This window comes from Hippocampus bargibanti, linkage group LG08, assembly GCF_051943395.1.
Source record: "Hippocampus bargibanti isolate YZ-2025 linkage group LG08, ASM5194339v1, whole genome shotgun sequence".
NCBI lineage: Eukaryota > Metazoa > Chordata > Actinopteri > Syngnathiformes > Syngnathidae > Hippocampus > Hippocampus bargibanti.
Window position 1 is genome coordinate 4,617,501 of NC_142741.1, and position 15,693 is coordinate 4,633,193.

At 44.4% G+C, this 15,693-nt stretch overlaps 2 protein-coding genes across 2 annotated transcripts in view; one reads left to right on the plus strand and one right to left on the minus strand.

Annotated features, from left to right (window-relative positions):
• The window catches only part of fhip1b (FHF complex subunit HOOK interacting protein 1B), a 12,667-nt gene extending 7,885 nt beyond the window's left edge, over positions 1-4,782 (minus strand). Inside the window, exons 1-3 of the mRNA XM_089002077.1 lie at positions 4,521-4,782; positions 2,693-2,855; positions 1,068-1,381 (exon numbers count right to left, since the gene is read on the minus strand). Of these exons, the coding sequence (XP_088858203.1) occupies positions 1,068-1,202 (135 nt within the window). The 5' untranslated portion in view covers positions 1,203-1,381; positions 2,693-2,855; positions 4,521-4,782. The remainder of the gene's footprint in view (positions 1-1,067; positions 1,382-2,692; positions 2,856-4,520) is intronic.
• A 312-nt stretch (positions 4,783-5,094) lies between these two features.
• Positions 5,095-14,817, plus strand: cnga4 (cyclic nucleotide gated channel subunit alpha 4). Its single transcript, XM_089002161.1, has 7 exons — positions 5,095-6,294; positions 10,523-10,624; positions 10,839-10,945; positions 11,176-11,759; positions 12,049-12,294; positions 13,474-13,639; positions 14,399-14,817. The coding sequence occupies exons 1-7, from the start codon at positions 6,158-6,160 to the stop codon at positions 14,815-14,817; spliced, it is 1,761 nt and encodes a 586-aa protein (XP_088858287.1). The 5' UTR covers positions 5,095-6,157.
• The last annotated feature ends 876 nt before the right edge of the window (positions 14,818-15,693 follow it).

Genomic DNA, 15,693 nt, shown 5'->3' on the forward strand with positions numbered 1-15,693 from the left:
ACTTTATTATACAGTAGTTAATTGGTTTCATTACAATAGCACATTTATTATACACAAAATAAGGTGTATTTTGTGTAGTTTTAAGGCTTATTTAGTAGAAAATTATGTTTTATGGGGACGTGAGAATGGATTATTCTCATTTCAATGGTTTCTTCTGGGAAATAAAATGACTTTATTATACCGTACAGTTTATTTCTTTCATTACAATACAATAGCGCATTTATTATACATAAAATAAAGTATATTTTGTGTAGTTTTAATGTTTATTTAGTAGAAAATTATGTTTCATGGGGACCTGAGAATGGATTATTCTCATTTCAATGGTTTCTTCTGGGAAATAAAATGACTTGATTATATAGTACAGTTTATTTCTTTCATTACAATACAATAGCGCATTTATTATACATAAAATAAAGTATATTTTGTGTAGTTTTAATGTTTATTTAGTAGAAAATTATGTTTCATGGGGACCTGAGAATGGATTATTCTCATTTCAATGGTTTCTTCTGGGAAATAAAATGACTTGATTATATAGTACAGTTTATTTCTTTCATTACAATACAATAGCGCATTTATTATACATAAAATAAGGTATATTTTGTGTAGTTTTAATGTTTATTTAGTAGAAAATTATGTTTTATGGGGACCTGGAAATGGATTATTCTCATTTTTCATAGTTTCTTATGGTAAATAAATGTTAGGCAGACAAACTTTCTGGGAACTAATTAAATTCGATCGGCTCATCAAAAAGTTATACATAAAATGAGCCCATTTATTATACATAAAATAAGGTATATTTTGTGTAGTTTTAAGGCTGATTTTGTAGAAAATTATGTTTTATGGGAACCTGGGAACGGATTCTTCTAATTTTAATGGTTTCCTATAGGAAATTAATGTTTGGAATACACACTTTTCGCCTTGCACACATTTTCTGGGAACCAATTAAGTTTGTAAGCTGAGGTATAGCTGTATATAAATGAGATTTGACGCTTTCATTTTGTTGTGCATTATTTTGAAGGTTTGCCCCAAAAAGGGCCCGACGCTATCTTGTGACGCCAAACACTCACTTGTCTCCAGTGGTTCTCAAAAACCATGAAGCAGGTCTCGGGGTCGGCGGCGCACGAAGGCGACTCCTGGGGGGCGGCGCCCCGTCCTGGACGCGCGGCGGTAGCGCGTGGCGTCAACCTGCTGAGCCAGCTCATCTTGGAAGACCCGCTCGGCGGAAGGGCGGCGGCGCTATTTACGGGCTGGGAGGGGACAGGGGTGGGTGAGCGGTCGCCGCCGTCGCTCTGGCGCAGGGTTCGCAAGCAGGAAGTGCCGCCACGCCCTTCTCCGGCCGCAAGCCGTCATCCGGTCGGCAGCCGCGACCACTTCATGCTCGCTGTGGGCACAACAACACCAATTGGTCACATGGCTCCCCCCGGATTGAGAATAGACAAATGAGGCGGCTCGGGCATCGGGCCAGGAGACCTCCGGGACCCCTCCTGACTGACAATGTGTTCCGCAATCACTCAGCAACAAGTCCACGTATCTATTAGCTATCTGTTAGCTCGCTATCTGGCTGGCTATCTATTAGCTATCTAATAGCTAGCTAGCTAGTTAGCTGACTATCTGTTGGCTATCTGTTATCTGGCTGGCTATCTATTAGCTATCTAACAGCTAGCTAGCTATCTGTTAGCTAGCTAGTAAGCTAGTTGGCTAGCTACTATCAAATAGCTAACTAGCTAACTTTTTATTTATTTGAGTTATTCCGGGTTGAGTTAACACTGGCGCACGTGGCTGCCGCTGCTCACCCACGGAAAAACTGATCCTGTGACTGTAAAGTGACCTTGAGAGTTTTGAAAGGCGCTTAGAAATGAAATGTATTATTATTATTACTATTATTATTATTATTATTATTATTTGCTAGCTATTTGCTATCTATTAGCTCTGGCTGGCTATCTAAGCTATCTGGCTGGCTAGCTAGCTATCTATTCACTATCTAGCTGGCTGGCTATCTAGCTAGGTATCGGTAGGCTCTCGATTGGCTAGCTAGCTTTATCTCAGTTTGAGTTACTTCCGGGTTGAGTGAACGCTGGCGCGTGTGGCTGCCGCTGCTCACCCACAGAAAGATGTATCCGGTGACTGTAACGTGACCTTGAAAGTTTTGAAAGGCGCTTAGAAATGAAATGTATTATTATCATCATTTATATTATAATAATACGTTTCATTTCTAAGCGCCCTTCTAAACTCTCAAGTTCACTTTACAGTCACAAAATCCTTTTTTTCTGCGGGTGAGCAGCGGCAGCCACATGCGCTAATGTTCACTCAACTTGCTAGCTATTTGCTATCTATTAGCTCCGGTTGGCTAGCTAAGCTATCTGGCTGGTTAGGTATCTATTCACCATCTTGGTGACTGGCTATCTAGCTAGGTATCTGTTGGCTATCGATTGGCTAGATAGCTAGCTTTCTATCTATTTGAGTTACTTTCGGGTTGAGTGAACGCTGGCGCGTGTTTTTCAAAGACGGTGGTCGGGACAAAATCTCTGGCCACCTTTCAAAGCCCGACCGAGTTCAAACAAGTGTTGACATTGATTAGCCACAAGTTAACTTTTAAACCGTTTTCTTCTTACCTTTGAACGGCCGAGTTGAACAACGCCTTCAACTAAGTCAATACATTCATAAATACATAAATCAATCAATAAATACTTACTGACTGCAGGCGGGACGAAGGGCAATTTGGACGGCCAAGTTGGACGAGGATTGTGGAGACGGACGGACGGAGCGCTTCAGAGACACGACCTCCTTCAAGCCGGAGGAGCGCCGAGCCGTCCGACGACCTTTGCACCGCAAAGTGGGCGGGGCCCAGGCGCTGCCTACAGCAAAAGCAAAAGCATCAAGCGCTTTTCGTGCCATGGTTACAATTTGCTTCTTAACCAGACAAAAATTACAAATGTCCAATTGGAACACAGTTACCTCGGTTTACGAACGCTTTAGCTTACAAACGTTTCGCCTTATAATAATAATAATAATAATAATAATAATAAATTTCATTTGTAAGTGCCTTTCAAAACTCTCAAGGTCACAGCATACGTTTTCTGTGGGTGAGCAGCAGCAGCCACACGCGCCAGCGTCCACTCAACCCGGAATAACACAAATAGATAGAAAGCTAGCTAGCTAACTAATAGATAATAGATAGTTAGCTAATAGATAACAAAAAGCTAGCTAGCTAGCTAATAGATAGCAACATGAGCCAGCGTTCACGCAACCCGGAATAACTCAAATTGATAGAAAGTTGGATAGCTAGCTAATGGATAAGTAATATCTACCTGGCTAGATAGCTAATAGATAGCAAATACTAGCTAGCTAGAAAGCTAATAGATAGCAACATGAGCCAGCATTCACTCAACCCGGAATAACTCAAATAGATAGATAGTTGGCTAGCTAGCTGATAGATAACTAATAGTGAGATAGTTATATAGCTAATAGATAAGAAATAGATAGCTCTTATGAACGTTAAATGTGCCATTATATAATTTTGGCATACAAACTAGTTTTCGGGAAACACGTGGAGCGCCACAATGAGTGATGTGTCATTAGCTAACGAGCCGGTTCTTGGAGTTCCTAACAGGGAGCTGGAAATGGCAACCTGCTTTTTTTCCCTCTATTTAGTCTTCGGTTAAAGCCACACGTGATTGATCAGGATCCGTGGTAGGGAACTCGCTATTAATGAAGTTTCTGGTGTGTCTGGCTGCATCTGTTGCAATATCACAACTTCCAAGATCCAACCCAGAGCTCCTTGGGACACTTTATGCAAAAAAGCTACCCATTCCACCAAGCCATCAATGACCATCACAAAGGGCAATAAAACAATTTTATTATATAGTAGTTAATTTCTTTGATTACAATACCATAGCACATTTATTATACATAAAATAAGGTATATTTTGTGTAGTTTTAAGGCTTATTTACGATAAAATAATGTTTATGGGGAACTGGGAATGAATTATTCTCATTTTAATGGTTTCCTATGGGAAATTCATGTTTGGAATACACATTTCCCCTTGCACACAATTTCTGGGAACCAATTAAATTCGTAAACCAAGGTATCACTAGATGGATAAATAAAAGCACAATGTATCTGCAGAAGATTTGGAGGATTTTTTTCATTTGAGGATCTGTCCTTATTTCGCCTCATTTTCAACAATTAAAAAGGCAACCAGTAGCGATTATCGAATGATAGGACTTGATTGACAGTTTTGATGTATTTGGAATCGGCTCGTTTTTTTGCGGATTTCACGGATTGCGGGTTGGTCCGGACAACCCCCCAAACCCTCCCGCGTTGGAGCGGGGCCATCGAAAGATAGTTGGCTGTCCTTTCGGGGACTCTCCGGCGTCAGCTAGCATCGACCGACGCTCGAGCGACCACCGAGCGAATGAATCCCTTCGCTGCCCGCGACGGCCAAAGTGAAGAGCGCGAAGCTTTATGGGGCGACATGAAGACCGCGGTGGGTATTAAGGCAATGGCCGGCCTGGCTCACCGGCTCTCGGTGTCCTATCGAGCGTCGGGAACGGGCGCCCCAACGTCAGAGCGGCGTCCGGGGGAGACTCGACACGAGCGGCGAGGCGGCCGGCGGCTCCTCGGTGCCGGGCGGGCGGGCGAACGGACTAAGAGCTCGGCGAGAGAGAAGCGCCCCGCGAGGGCGGCGGCGCATCCCGTCGGCGAGCAAAGGAACGAACATGGGCGTCCATCGGCCACTTACTCCGAGGTTCGTCCTCGGCCGGCGGCCATCTTGGACGTCTGAGTTTGACACTCCCGCTGACCCCGCCCTACGACGTGCTCGTGAACGTCAATCCAATGGGCCGAGCACGAGCGCGTTCCGCTTCCGGTACCCACACGGCACAGGCGGAAGTCGTGATTTGAGTGAAAAAATGGCGATGTTTTAAATACACGTTGAATAATTTCCGGAGCGTCGACTTGACGAAATATGTCATGGTCTTCGAGTTTAATCTGCTATTTTATTATTTAATAAACATAATAATAACACATTTTATTTCAACCGCCTTTCAAAGCTCTCAAGGACACGTTACACTACAGTCACAGACAAGCACAGCTACAATAATAAATAAAATACAATTATAAAAAGAATACAATGAATAAAATACAATTATAAATCGAAACAAGAGATAGAGCTACACAGTAAATGCAATTTCAAATAGGTGGGTTTTGAGATAGGATTTATCATTTTATTTATGGTTTTATTATAATAATACTTATTTAGTAGAAAATTATGTTTTACGGGGACCTGGGAACGGATTATTCTTATTTTAATGGTTTCCTATGGGAAATTAATGTTTGGAATACACACTTTTCACCTTACACACACTTTATGGGAACCAACTAAGTTCGTAAGCCAAGGTATCACTGTACTCAATGTCAAGCATTAATCATTGAGAAAAAATATTATTGATAATATTCATATTCCTTCTGAATTAAATAAATAATATTCATATCTTCTTTTCCTTTCGGCTTTTCCCTTCAAGGGGTCGCCACAGCAAATAAGTGTCCTACATCTTTAGAGGTTTGATCCGCATGTTTGTTTTGACCAAGCTTACACGTCGGATACCCTTCCTGACACAACCCTCTGTATTTATCCGGGCTTGGGACCGGCACAATAAGACATATGTCCCTTTGTAGCTACAGAACAAGCAACTTGCGAAGTAAAAGGTTCCCAAACACAAAATGGTAATCGGGACAGCACCATTCAAAACAGCAAAAACTATACTCACTATTTGATGACAATGCTTTGATATTTATATAATCAACTAAAATTATAATTAAAAATAAATAAAAACAATTATAATAAAATTTTTCATCCATTTTTTTCTTTCACAAAAGTTCATAAGAGCTTCTAAAAACAAGGAGATTTCAATCGCAAGGAGCAAATAGGAATCAGAGTAGAATTTTCTTGTTTTCCAACCCCCCCCCCCCAACCAAAAGTCATCATCTTATGAAAGGTAAGAGACACATAAACCTGGAAACAAAGAGCTTCCCGGTGCCTCCTCAGAAGTCCCGAAGGAGATGAAGACACTCCCGGAGGAGACGACTATGTTATGCAGTCGTCCATAGTGACAAAAGTCGCTATCCACGCACACAAACATCCCATTTGAAGCCACCATGAACAGAGGCTGGGGTGTCTCGGCCTCCGCGTGGCTCCGTGCCCGGCAGAGGTCCAAGGTGGCCCAGGACGAAGACTGCGGCGCCCGCACCCGCCTTGGTTGTGACGGGATCAATCCCCGTGAGGATCCCCCAACGTGAGTAGACTCACAAAACTTTTATACATCAGTGATAGCGAATAGACAGAGTAGAAGTTATCAGATTTCAAAGTTTTAAGGTTAGTTAGCCGCCAAACAAAGCCCACAATGGAAGCACAGAAAAAAACCTGGCTTCAATCTGAGGTGAATAGACACAGCCTGTTAACCTGTCATCTTCATGTAGATCTGGCCTTGGACTAATTTATTAGTGATATCTTAGCTTACGAACTTAATTGGTTCCCACACAGTGTGTAAGGCGAAAACTGTATATCCCAAACATTAATTTCCCATAGGAAATCATTAAAATGAGAATAATCCGTTCCCAGGTCCCCATAAAACATAATTTTCTAAGCCTTAAAACTACACAAAATATACCTTATTTTATATATAATAAATGTGTAATGGTATTGTAACTAAGGAAATAAACTGTACTGTATAATAAAGTCGTTTTATTGACTTTGTGATGGTCGTTGATGCTTGATGGAATGGAGTGGCCGGTTTCATCAGCATTAAACACTTGATGAGGAACGTACTTCTTTCACCATCTTGATGAATGATTCCTTGCAAGCTTTGGCAGCTTTATCGTCAGAACTGGCTGCCTCACCATGACGAATGACACTATGAATCCCTGTACGACGATTAGAGTTCTCGAACCATCCGTGTCATCAATGGATGACGAACTTCCCGGCTGCCTACTGACGATATCCGAGTGAAGTTGCTGTGCTTTCTTTGCAATAATTTTACCTAGTTCCTCATCAATTATGTTCTGTTTAGCTGGGTTGATAGCTTTTTACATCAAGTGTACAGATGGCTTGTGCGGGTTATTTGTGGAGCCTGATTGATGGGGTATTTTAACCTTGCAGTCTACACTCTGCCTTTGAACTATCAATAAAGTTGAAACGAGTCAAAATTTCACTGTTTTCTATCCATTTTCTCACTCTCTGTCGTCTGCCTATCTATTTTTATTTGCAGCTCTGTGTTTCTGTAACCCCCATCCCACTGCTGCGTTCTTGAACAATCATGTGCGGCTTTAACCGAAGACTGGGGGTGGGGAATAGAGGAAAAATAGTAGGCTGCCAGTTTCAGCTCCTTTTTAGGAGCTCCAAGAACTGGCTCGTTCACAAACGACACATCACTCATTGTGGCGCTGCCTGTGTATCCCGAAAATTAGTTCATATGCAAAGATTACATTGTTGTGAATTCAACTCATAAGCCAAAAAGTTCGTTAGCCGAGGCGTTCATAAACCGAGGTATCATTATACTTGGTAAACTCCTTCACAGGACATCAGTTAGGACTTGGTAAAACTCCTTCACAAGACGAGCTCATTAGCCAGGTTACAAATCTATCGGTTCAGGGAAAGACAACTAATTAAAATGTCTACGTTCTGTTGTTTATAGTTGTTGGTGCTTGGGGCGTCCAGGGGCGTGGTATTCAAATCAAGAAGACTATGTTTTCCTTATGTATTACTTCAATTTGCATCTACTCTTAATAAATAGCTTGGCAGAGGGCTGCAGAAGTTGGCCGTCGATGAATGACTGCCGGCAGTAAAAGACAATAGTCCTGTGTTCCAGCCTTTGTTCACAGTGTCCGACCGACCAAATATCTCTGATAATCAGTGTATGGTCTTCAATTCAATTCTCGAGCACTTTTGACCCGCCGCTGTATGCAAGGTACTCTACAGGAGAGGGGGGAAGGGGCTGGGGGGTGAAAACTAGTCATAGGCCCTAACCATGCACTGATAACTGAAACAGTCAGACTAAAATCAAGTGTCACGCAGGAGCAAAAGTCAAAGATTGGTGATTTTAGTATTGAACACGTTCCTAATTGAAGGCAGACGGTCTGGACTCATTTCAGACTTGATGTTGTGGACGTCAGACACGAGGACCATGTTGATGACACCCAAGATCCTCAGGGTGTTGATATGCCCCATCCAGTCATCCGAATGTGTGTCCCCAGACAGACAAAGATGGACCGTTGTTCTTGGTCCCGATGGTTACGCGTGACCGCATCGAATGCAGCCCATTTCAGATGGGTGATTCCTTCAGCCAGCGCTGAACCGACGATGCGGCCACCAATGACGACAACGTCTTTCAGGACGATGTCGCCTCAGATGATGCGTCCGAGCTTTGTGACACCGGGTGCCAATCGGACAAAACTTAGAGCGAGGTTCCCGTGCCTCCATGACAAATCCGAGCTGACGACATGGATCCCGACGAACACCCCTGGGAGCCCATGACCAGGGAGGTGGAGGCCCTGCGGCAGGAGAACCAAACTCTGAAGCAGCACATCGTTCTCCTTGAACTACGCCACGTTTCCGAACTGAGTGGCAAAGACGCCCTGCTGGCCAAAGTCCTGTGGAGGCGACGAGCTCGAACTCGGGCCTTCGTGGATACCCTGCACCAGCTCACCATGCGCGAGATGCAGCTGAAGGAGAGCGAGGAGCGCTGGAGGAAGCGCTGCGACGCCCTGGAGCTGGGCCACCTGCGGCGGATGAGCGACTCGGAGGAGACCTGGAGGAAGAGGCTCGGGCAGCTGGAGACAGAGCTGCTCACGGAAAGGAGCTGCAACCAGAGGATCGCTCGCCCACGGGACGATGACGAGCCACTGATTCGGGCCACAGATGTGGGGGAGACGGCCAAGGAGAGGACGCGGGAGCGGCCGCTGTCCAAGGAGTCGCTAATAGAGGTGGCAAACCGGGCCAAGAAGAAGAAGGGCAAAAACAGCGGCAAGGGAAAACCACGGTACAGAAAGAATCAAAAAAGCCGGACACTGGACTGAAAAGTACACCAACTTACTCGATGACGTGATTCATTTTACTGGGTTCACCGAATAATCTGGTCCTCATCGAGCATCTACTGTCACTATACATTGTGGCATCTATTGTGTGCAGTCTCGTTTATTTGTTGGGAATTTTGGAGACGTGGTTCCTCAAGAGTTTGCGAATCCAAATCACTCATGATGGATTTTTCTACTGCCCAACTGCCACTATGACCCTGACGACGATGACTAATACCAACCACAATTCATGATCATTTCAGTTTCCTATAAAATGTGGACATGCAAAAAAACATAATATTTTCCTTTGGGCTTTTCCCTTCAGGGGTCGCTACAGCGAATCAGTGTCCTGCATCTAACCTGGTTTTGTGCATCCTCTTCTCTCACACCAGCTACCTTCATGTCCACACCTTCCAACATCCATAAAGCTCCTCTGTGTCTCCTGCCTGGCAGCTCAAGGCACAACATCCTTCCGATATAGTTACTTTCTCTCCTCTGGACATGTCCAAACCATCTCAGTCTGACTTTCCAAAACCTCGAATATGAGTTGTCCCTCTAATGTACTCATTCCTGATCCTGTCTAACCTGGTCACTCCAAAAGAAAACCTCCACATCTTCATCTCTGCGACCTCCAGCTCTGCTTTCTGTCTTTTCTTCAGTGGCACTGTCCAGTTCAAACATCATGGCTGGTCTCACCACAGTTTTACAGACCTTTCCTTTCATCCTAGCTGAAACCCTTCTATCACACATCACACCTGACATTCTTCTGCAGCTGTTCCAGCCTGCCTGGAAGCGCTTATTCACCTCTTTTCCACACTCCATTGCTCTGGACAGTTGACCCCAAGTACTTAAAATCCTCCACATTCTTTATCTCTTCTCCCTGTAACATCACTCTTGTACTTGGGTCCCTCTCATTCACACACATATATTCCGTCTTGCTGCGACTGATCCGAAAAAAACAACAACAAAAAACAAACCCAACAATCCTATTTTCGCTTGAAAATGTTTTCAAACTTGCAAGTGGAATTAGCACATGTGGCTTCTGCCATTTGTCATGCCGTAGGCTAGGAATCCCCTGCCAGGTATCCTACGAGAACCAGATTCGTAGCCCATAGGGCTCTTGTAAAAAGATCTCACCCGTGAAAGGGTCGTTGTGATTTTCTTGGAACTCGATGAATTGAAAACGCATTCAAATAAAGTGATGCCGACTGATCGCTATTGTTTTCTGAGTTTTTGGGAGTCAATGGCAACTGAGTTGTATCCAAGCGGGTATCCCTTTGAAACCAAGAAGTAGGTCTCACTTTCCAAAAGGTTCGTGACCCCCGCCGTCTCCTACCCTATGCCACAACCATCCTTGCCGAGAAGGAAGCCAGTTGAAGACCAAGCTGATAAACCTTGGCTCGTCATCTACTGAAGCAGAAGATCATAGAAATGGCGCATGTTTGTTTCCAGCCAGACAAGCCGAGTGGTGGACCCTGCTGAACACTTCTATTACGTTTGGCTGCAGCTTATGGTTCCGCCCGTGGTCTACAACTGGGTCGTCGTCATCCTCAGGTATGCACCACCTTCTAAATGCTTTGTTCACAGCTACCCCACTATTTTGGCCCTGAGCCGTTGTGATTTTGGAGTGACTGTCACCCAAATCAGTCTGCCGGTGGAGCGGGTCTTCAAAGAGGACGCCGGACTGTCTGGCCCAAACAAATCATGAAGCAGGATTTACATTTGTGAAGCAGACCAAAATAGAGCCATTGCATGTTTGCTTTGACAGGACGTGTTTCCCCTCCATTGCGCTCGGATACCTGGCGGTGTGGCTCACCCTGGACTTTACGTCGGATCTGATGTACGCTGCCGACATGATCGTGGCAGTACGTTCCGGTAGGAATGATGGGCCCAATGACTGTGTGATGTTCTCTGTTTATATTTTCTGGTACCTCTGCAAATGACCTGTATCCTTTTATTTCCCTTCCGCAGCATACCCTAGTGTTGACTAGCTGATCGCATTTCCAAAAAAAATCACAGAATGCTGCGGCAAACAGAACTAGTTTAACCGGCAGGTTTGTTACTTGGTTGCAGCTTGTTTATGGACAGTTTTGTACCGTCTCCAGGCTACCTGGAGCAGGGTGTCCTAATTAAAGACCTGCGGCGTCTGAAGAGTCGTTACCTTCGCTCCAGGCGTTTCGTCCGGGACCTGGCATCCCTGCTGCCTACCGACTTGTTCTACCTGGTCTTTGGTATCCAGGCGGCCATGGTGCGGATCAACCGTCTGCTTCGCACACCCAGACTCATCGAGGCCCTGGACCGCATGGAGACCAGGACCTCGTATCCCAATACTTTTCGCATCACCAAGCTGATGATATACATCTTTGTGTTGATCCACTGGAACGCCTGCCTCTACTTCGCGCTCTCCAACTACATTGGCTTCGGGAGCGACGGCTGGGTTTACCCCAACATAACTGACCCAGTGTTTGCGTCCACCCGTCGCCAGTACTTCTACTGCTTCTGGTTCTCAGCCCAGATCTTCACCACTGTTGGAGACACACCGCTGCCTCGTCAGGAAGAGGCCTTCCTGTTCATGATAGCCGACCTCCTCATTGCCGTGCTGGTCTTCGCGTCCATCGTGGGAAACGTGGGCAATGTCATCACCAACCTGAGGGACCGCGACAACGTCTTTTTCCCCAATCATGAGCTGGTAAGACCGGTGGGAGAGGTCAGAGGAAGTCACATGTGATGATGGCGTGACTTCAGATGCATTAGACTGCATTAACGCAGCCTGATTTTTGAGCCGACAAATGAATCGCAGGCACGCATGTCAGCAGCGATGCGAAGGGAACGGCCCAAATGTTACTACTTTCATCTCGAGGCGATTTACAATCCGTCTTTAGTGTCCTTGCTCTGCCACCAACCTACTGTAGAGGCACAATCATTCGATGCTGGACCTGGGTTTCCAACCGCTGACGCTTCCTTCTGGGTGTTTTTAGGTGAAGGCCTTCCTGCGAAGCCACCACATCAGCAAGGAGCTGCGTCAGCGCATTGACAACTGGTACCAGCACCTGCACATCAACAAGAAAATCATGAGAGAGAACGAGATTCTACAGCAGTTACCGGTTCACCTCAGAACTGAGATCGCTGTTAGCGTGCACTTACCGACCCTCTCCAAGGTCACCATCTTCCAGAGCTGTGAGAAGAGTCTCCTGGAGGAGCTGGTGCTCAAGCTAACGTCGCAGGTCAGCCGGTGGGCAGTTGTGGGGTGGCGTGTGTATGAGCTGTCGGTCGGTGTTGAGGGTCAAGTTTGGGATTTGTTTGATCACAGAGGTGTTCCAAAGCCTACAGTTGGCAAAGATCAAAGATATATAGCAACTGGCCTAAAAACCGTCCCACACAGGCAAGAAAAACAAAACAAAACAAACCCAAAAGCTATGTACAGTGATACCTCGGATTACGAACGACTTGGCTAACGAAATTTCAGTTTACAAACGTTAAATTCATGACAATTTAATCTTGGCATACGCACTATTTTTCGGGATACACACGGAGCGCCACAAATAAGAGATGTGTCGTTCGCGAACGGTTGTTCGAGCCCCTGAAATGGCAGACAACTTTTTTTGTCCTCTATTCCTGCCCCAGTCTTCGGTTAAAGCCGCACGTGATTGGTGAAGAACGCAGCAGTGAGGGGGGGGTTACAGAAACACAGAGCTGCAAATGACAATAAATAGGCAGACGACAGAGAGAGTGAGAAAATGGATAGAAAACACAATTAAATTTTGACTCGTTTCAACTTTATTGATAGTTCAAAGGCAGAGTATAGACTGCAAGATTAAAATATCCCATCAATCAGGCTCCACAAATAAATAACCCGCACAGGCCATCTACAATTTGAAAAGAAAAGACAAGCAAGGGAACCAGCTATTAATGAAGTTTCTAGTGTGTCTGCTTGCATCTGTTGCTGTTGCAATATCACAACTTCCAAGATGTACAACCCAGAGCTCCTTGAGACACTTTATGCAAAAAGCTATCCATTCCATCAAGCCATCAACGACCATCATAAAATAAAACGACATTATTATACTGTACAGCATATTTATACATAAGATAACGTATATTTTGTGTAGTTTTAAGGCTTAGAAAATTAAAAAAGTAGAAATTTATTTTTTATGTGGACCTGGGAACGGAATATTCTCATTTTATTGGTTTCATATGAGAAATTAATGTTTGGGATACACACTTTTTGCCTTCCACACTGTCTGGGAACCAATTAAGTTTGTAAGCCAAGGTACCGGACGGATGACCGATTTGTCGGGATCCATTGGAGTCGTCCCAGAATGACCAGGATGCAATGGATGCCCAGTGGGAAACATTTCTCAGAGTTGGGATGACAGTGGTAGTTTTGTGCGTGCATGGTGCAGGTCTTCAGTCCAGGGGAGTACGTGTGCAGGAAGGGTGACGTGGGCCATGAGATGTACATCATCAAAGAAGGAAAGCTGGCCGTGGTGGCGGACGATGGCGTCACTGAGTTTGCCGTGCTCGGCGAAGGGAACTTCTTCGGGGAAATCAGCATTCTTAATATCAAAGGTCAGATCCTCCCAGATCTCCGAGGTCTCCGACTTTGCGGCGAATGCCTTTTTAATACATCTAGCTACCTAGCTAGCTATCTTTTGGCTATACATCTATCTAGCTGGCTAGCTGTGTGGGTATCTAACGATAGATAGCTATCTAATGGCTATAATAATACATTTCATTTACAAGCGCCTTTCCAAACTCTCGAGGTCACTTTACAGTCACAGGATATTTTTTCTGCGGGTGAGCAGCGGCAGCAACACGCCAGCGTTCACTCAACTCGGAAGTAACAAAGTAAAAAAAAAACTAAATGACAAATAATATGACAACACAAAGACACTATACAGCTATCAAGCTGGCTAGCTGTGTGGCTAGCTAGCTATGTAGCTGGCTAGCTGTATATCTGTCTGGTTGGCTGGCTAGCTGACTATTGGCTATCTATTAGCTAGACCTTGAGAGCAATTTATTTGCTAGCTAGTTGCTATCTATTAGCTTTGTAGTTGGCTCGCTAGCTATCTAGCGAACTATGTATTAGACATCTGGCTGGGTAGCAAGCTAGCTATTGGCTATCTATTAGCTGGCTAGTTAGCTTTCTATGAGTGGTTTGAGTGAACGCTGGCGCGTGTGGCTGCCGCTGCTCACCCAAAGCAAAACGTATCCTGTTACTGTAAAGTCACCTTGAGAGTTTTGAAAAGCGCTTAGAAATGATATTTATTATTATTATTATTATTATTATTATTATTATTATTATTAATACCAATGTCCACACGTTAGGCAACAAGTCGGGCAATCGGCGCACCGCCAACATCCGAAGCATCGGCTACTCGGACCTGTTCAGCCTCTCCAAAGAGGACCTGACCGACGTGCTGTCCGAGTACCCGGTGGCCAAGCGCCACCTGGAGGAAAAGGGCCGCCAGATCCTCACCAAGATGGGCATGCTTGACGACGGGGCGGTGGCGGGGTGCGCCGCTCAGCAAGTGGAGATCAAGCTCGGCGGGCTGGTCAGCGTCCTAGAGGCACTGCAAACCAAACTGGCTCGCCTCATGGCGGAGGCCGAGTCCAGTAACCGCAAAATGGAGGCCCGCGTGGCTCTCCTGGAGCAGGAGCTGGAAGCCCGCCGCCGTCCGCCGGTAGAGGTGGTCGCAAACGAACGAGAGAAAGCTAAAGGCCAGGAGGGCCAAGACCAACTCTGAGTGGATTGGTGACTTGGACGAGAGTGCCATGTTCATTTGGATGAACGAAAAGCAGCTAGCAGGTGACAGTGTGAGTGAGGGTATTATCGCCGAGAAAGCATGGCAACTTCACTCGGATATCATCAAGAGGCAATTACATCAACGACCATCACAAAGGCCAATGAAACCACATGATTATACAGTACAGGTTATTTCTTTCATTACAATCCAACAGAACATTTATTTTACATAAAATAAGGTATATTTTGTGTAGTTTTCAGGCTCATTTAGTAGAAAATTTAGTTTTATGGGGACCTGGGAACTGATTATTCTAATTTTTAATGGTTTTTTATGGGAAATAAATGTTCGTCAGACGAACTTTTTGCCTTACACACACTTTGTGGGAACCAATTAAGTTCGTAGGCTGAGGTATTTTATTGTATCTTGTTTAATTTCAATGTATTTTTGTTTTTATTTTATTATATTTAGTTTTAATTTGTTTAATTATTATTTTTATTTTTATTATTTAATTATTATTTAATAATTAATTATTATTATTTATTGTGTTTAATTGTATCTTGCCAACCTTGTTTTTTTCTGCTGCTGAAGAATGAATGACTCTCTGTGTCATTGTGTTGTCATATTATTTGTTATTTAGTTTTCTTTGTTTCCTTTCTTGCCTTTCAGCTTCCTTTCATAACTTTGTGTTGTTACTTCCGGGTAGAGTGAACGCGGGCGCAAATGGCTGCCGCTGCTCACCCGCACAAAAAGATCCAATGACTGTAAATTGTCCTTGACAGTTTTGAAAGCCGCTTAGAAATTAATTGTATTATTATTATTATTATTATTATTATTATTATTATTATTATTATTATTAATTGTTTGGCAAGCTAATCA

Bases quoted from the DNA above. Each gene is read 5' to 3' on its own strand.
- cnga4 (XM_089002161.1), top strand. From the start codon at position 6,158: ATGAACAGAGGCTGGGGTGTCTCGGCCTCCGCGTGGCTCCGTGCCCGG. The intron at 11,760-12,048 runs GTAAGACCGGTG...GGGTGTTTTTAG, and splicing joins TTTTCCCCAATCATGAGCTG to GTGAAGGCCTTCCTGCGAAG. The intron at 13,640-14,398 runs GTCAGATCCTCC...TCCACACGTTAG, and splicing joins CAGCATTCTTAATATCAAAG to GCAACAAGTCGGGCAATCGG.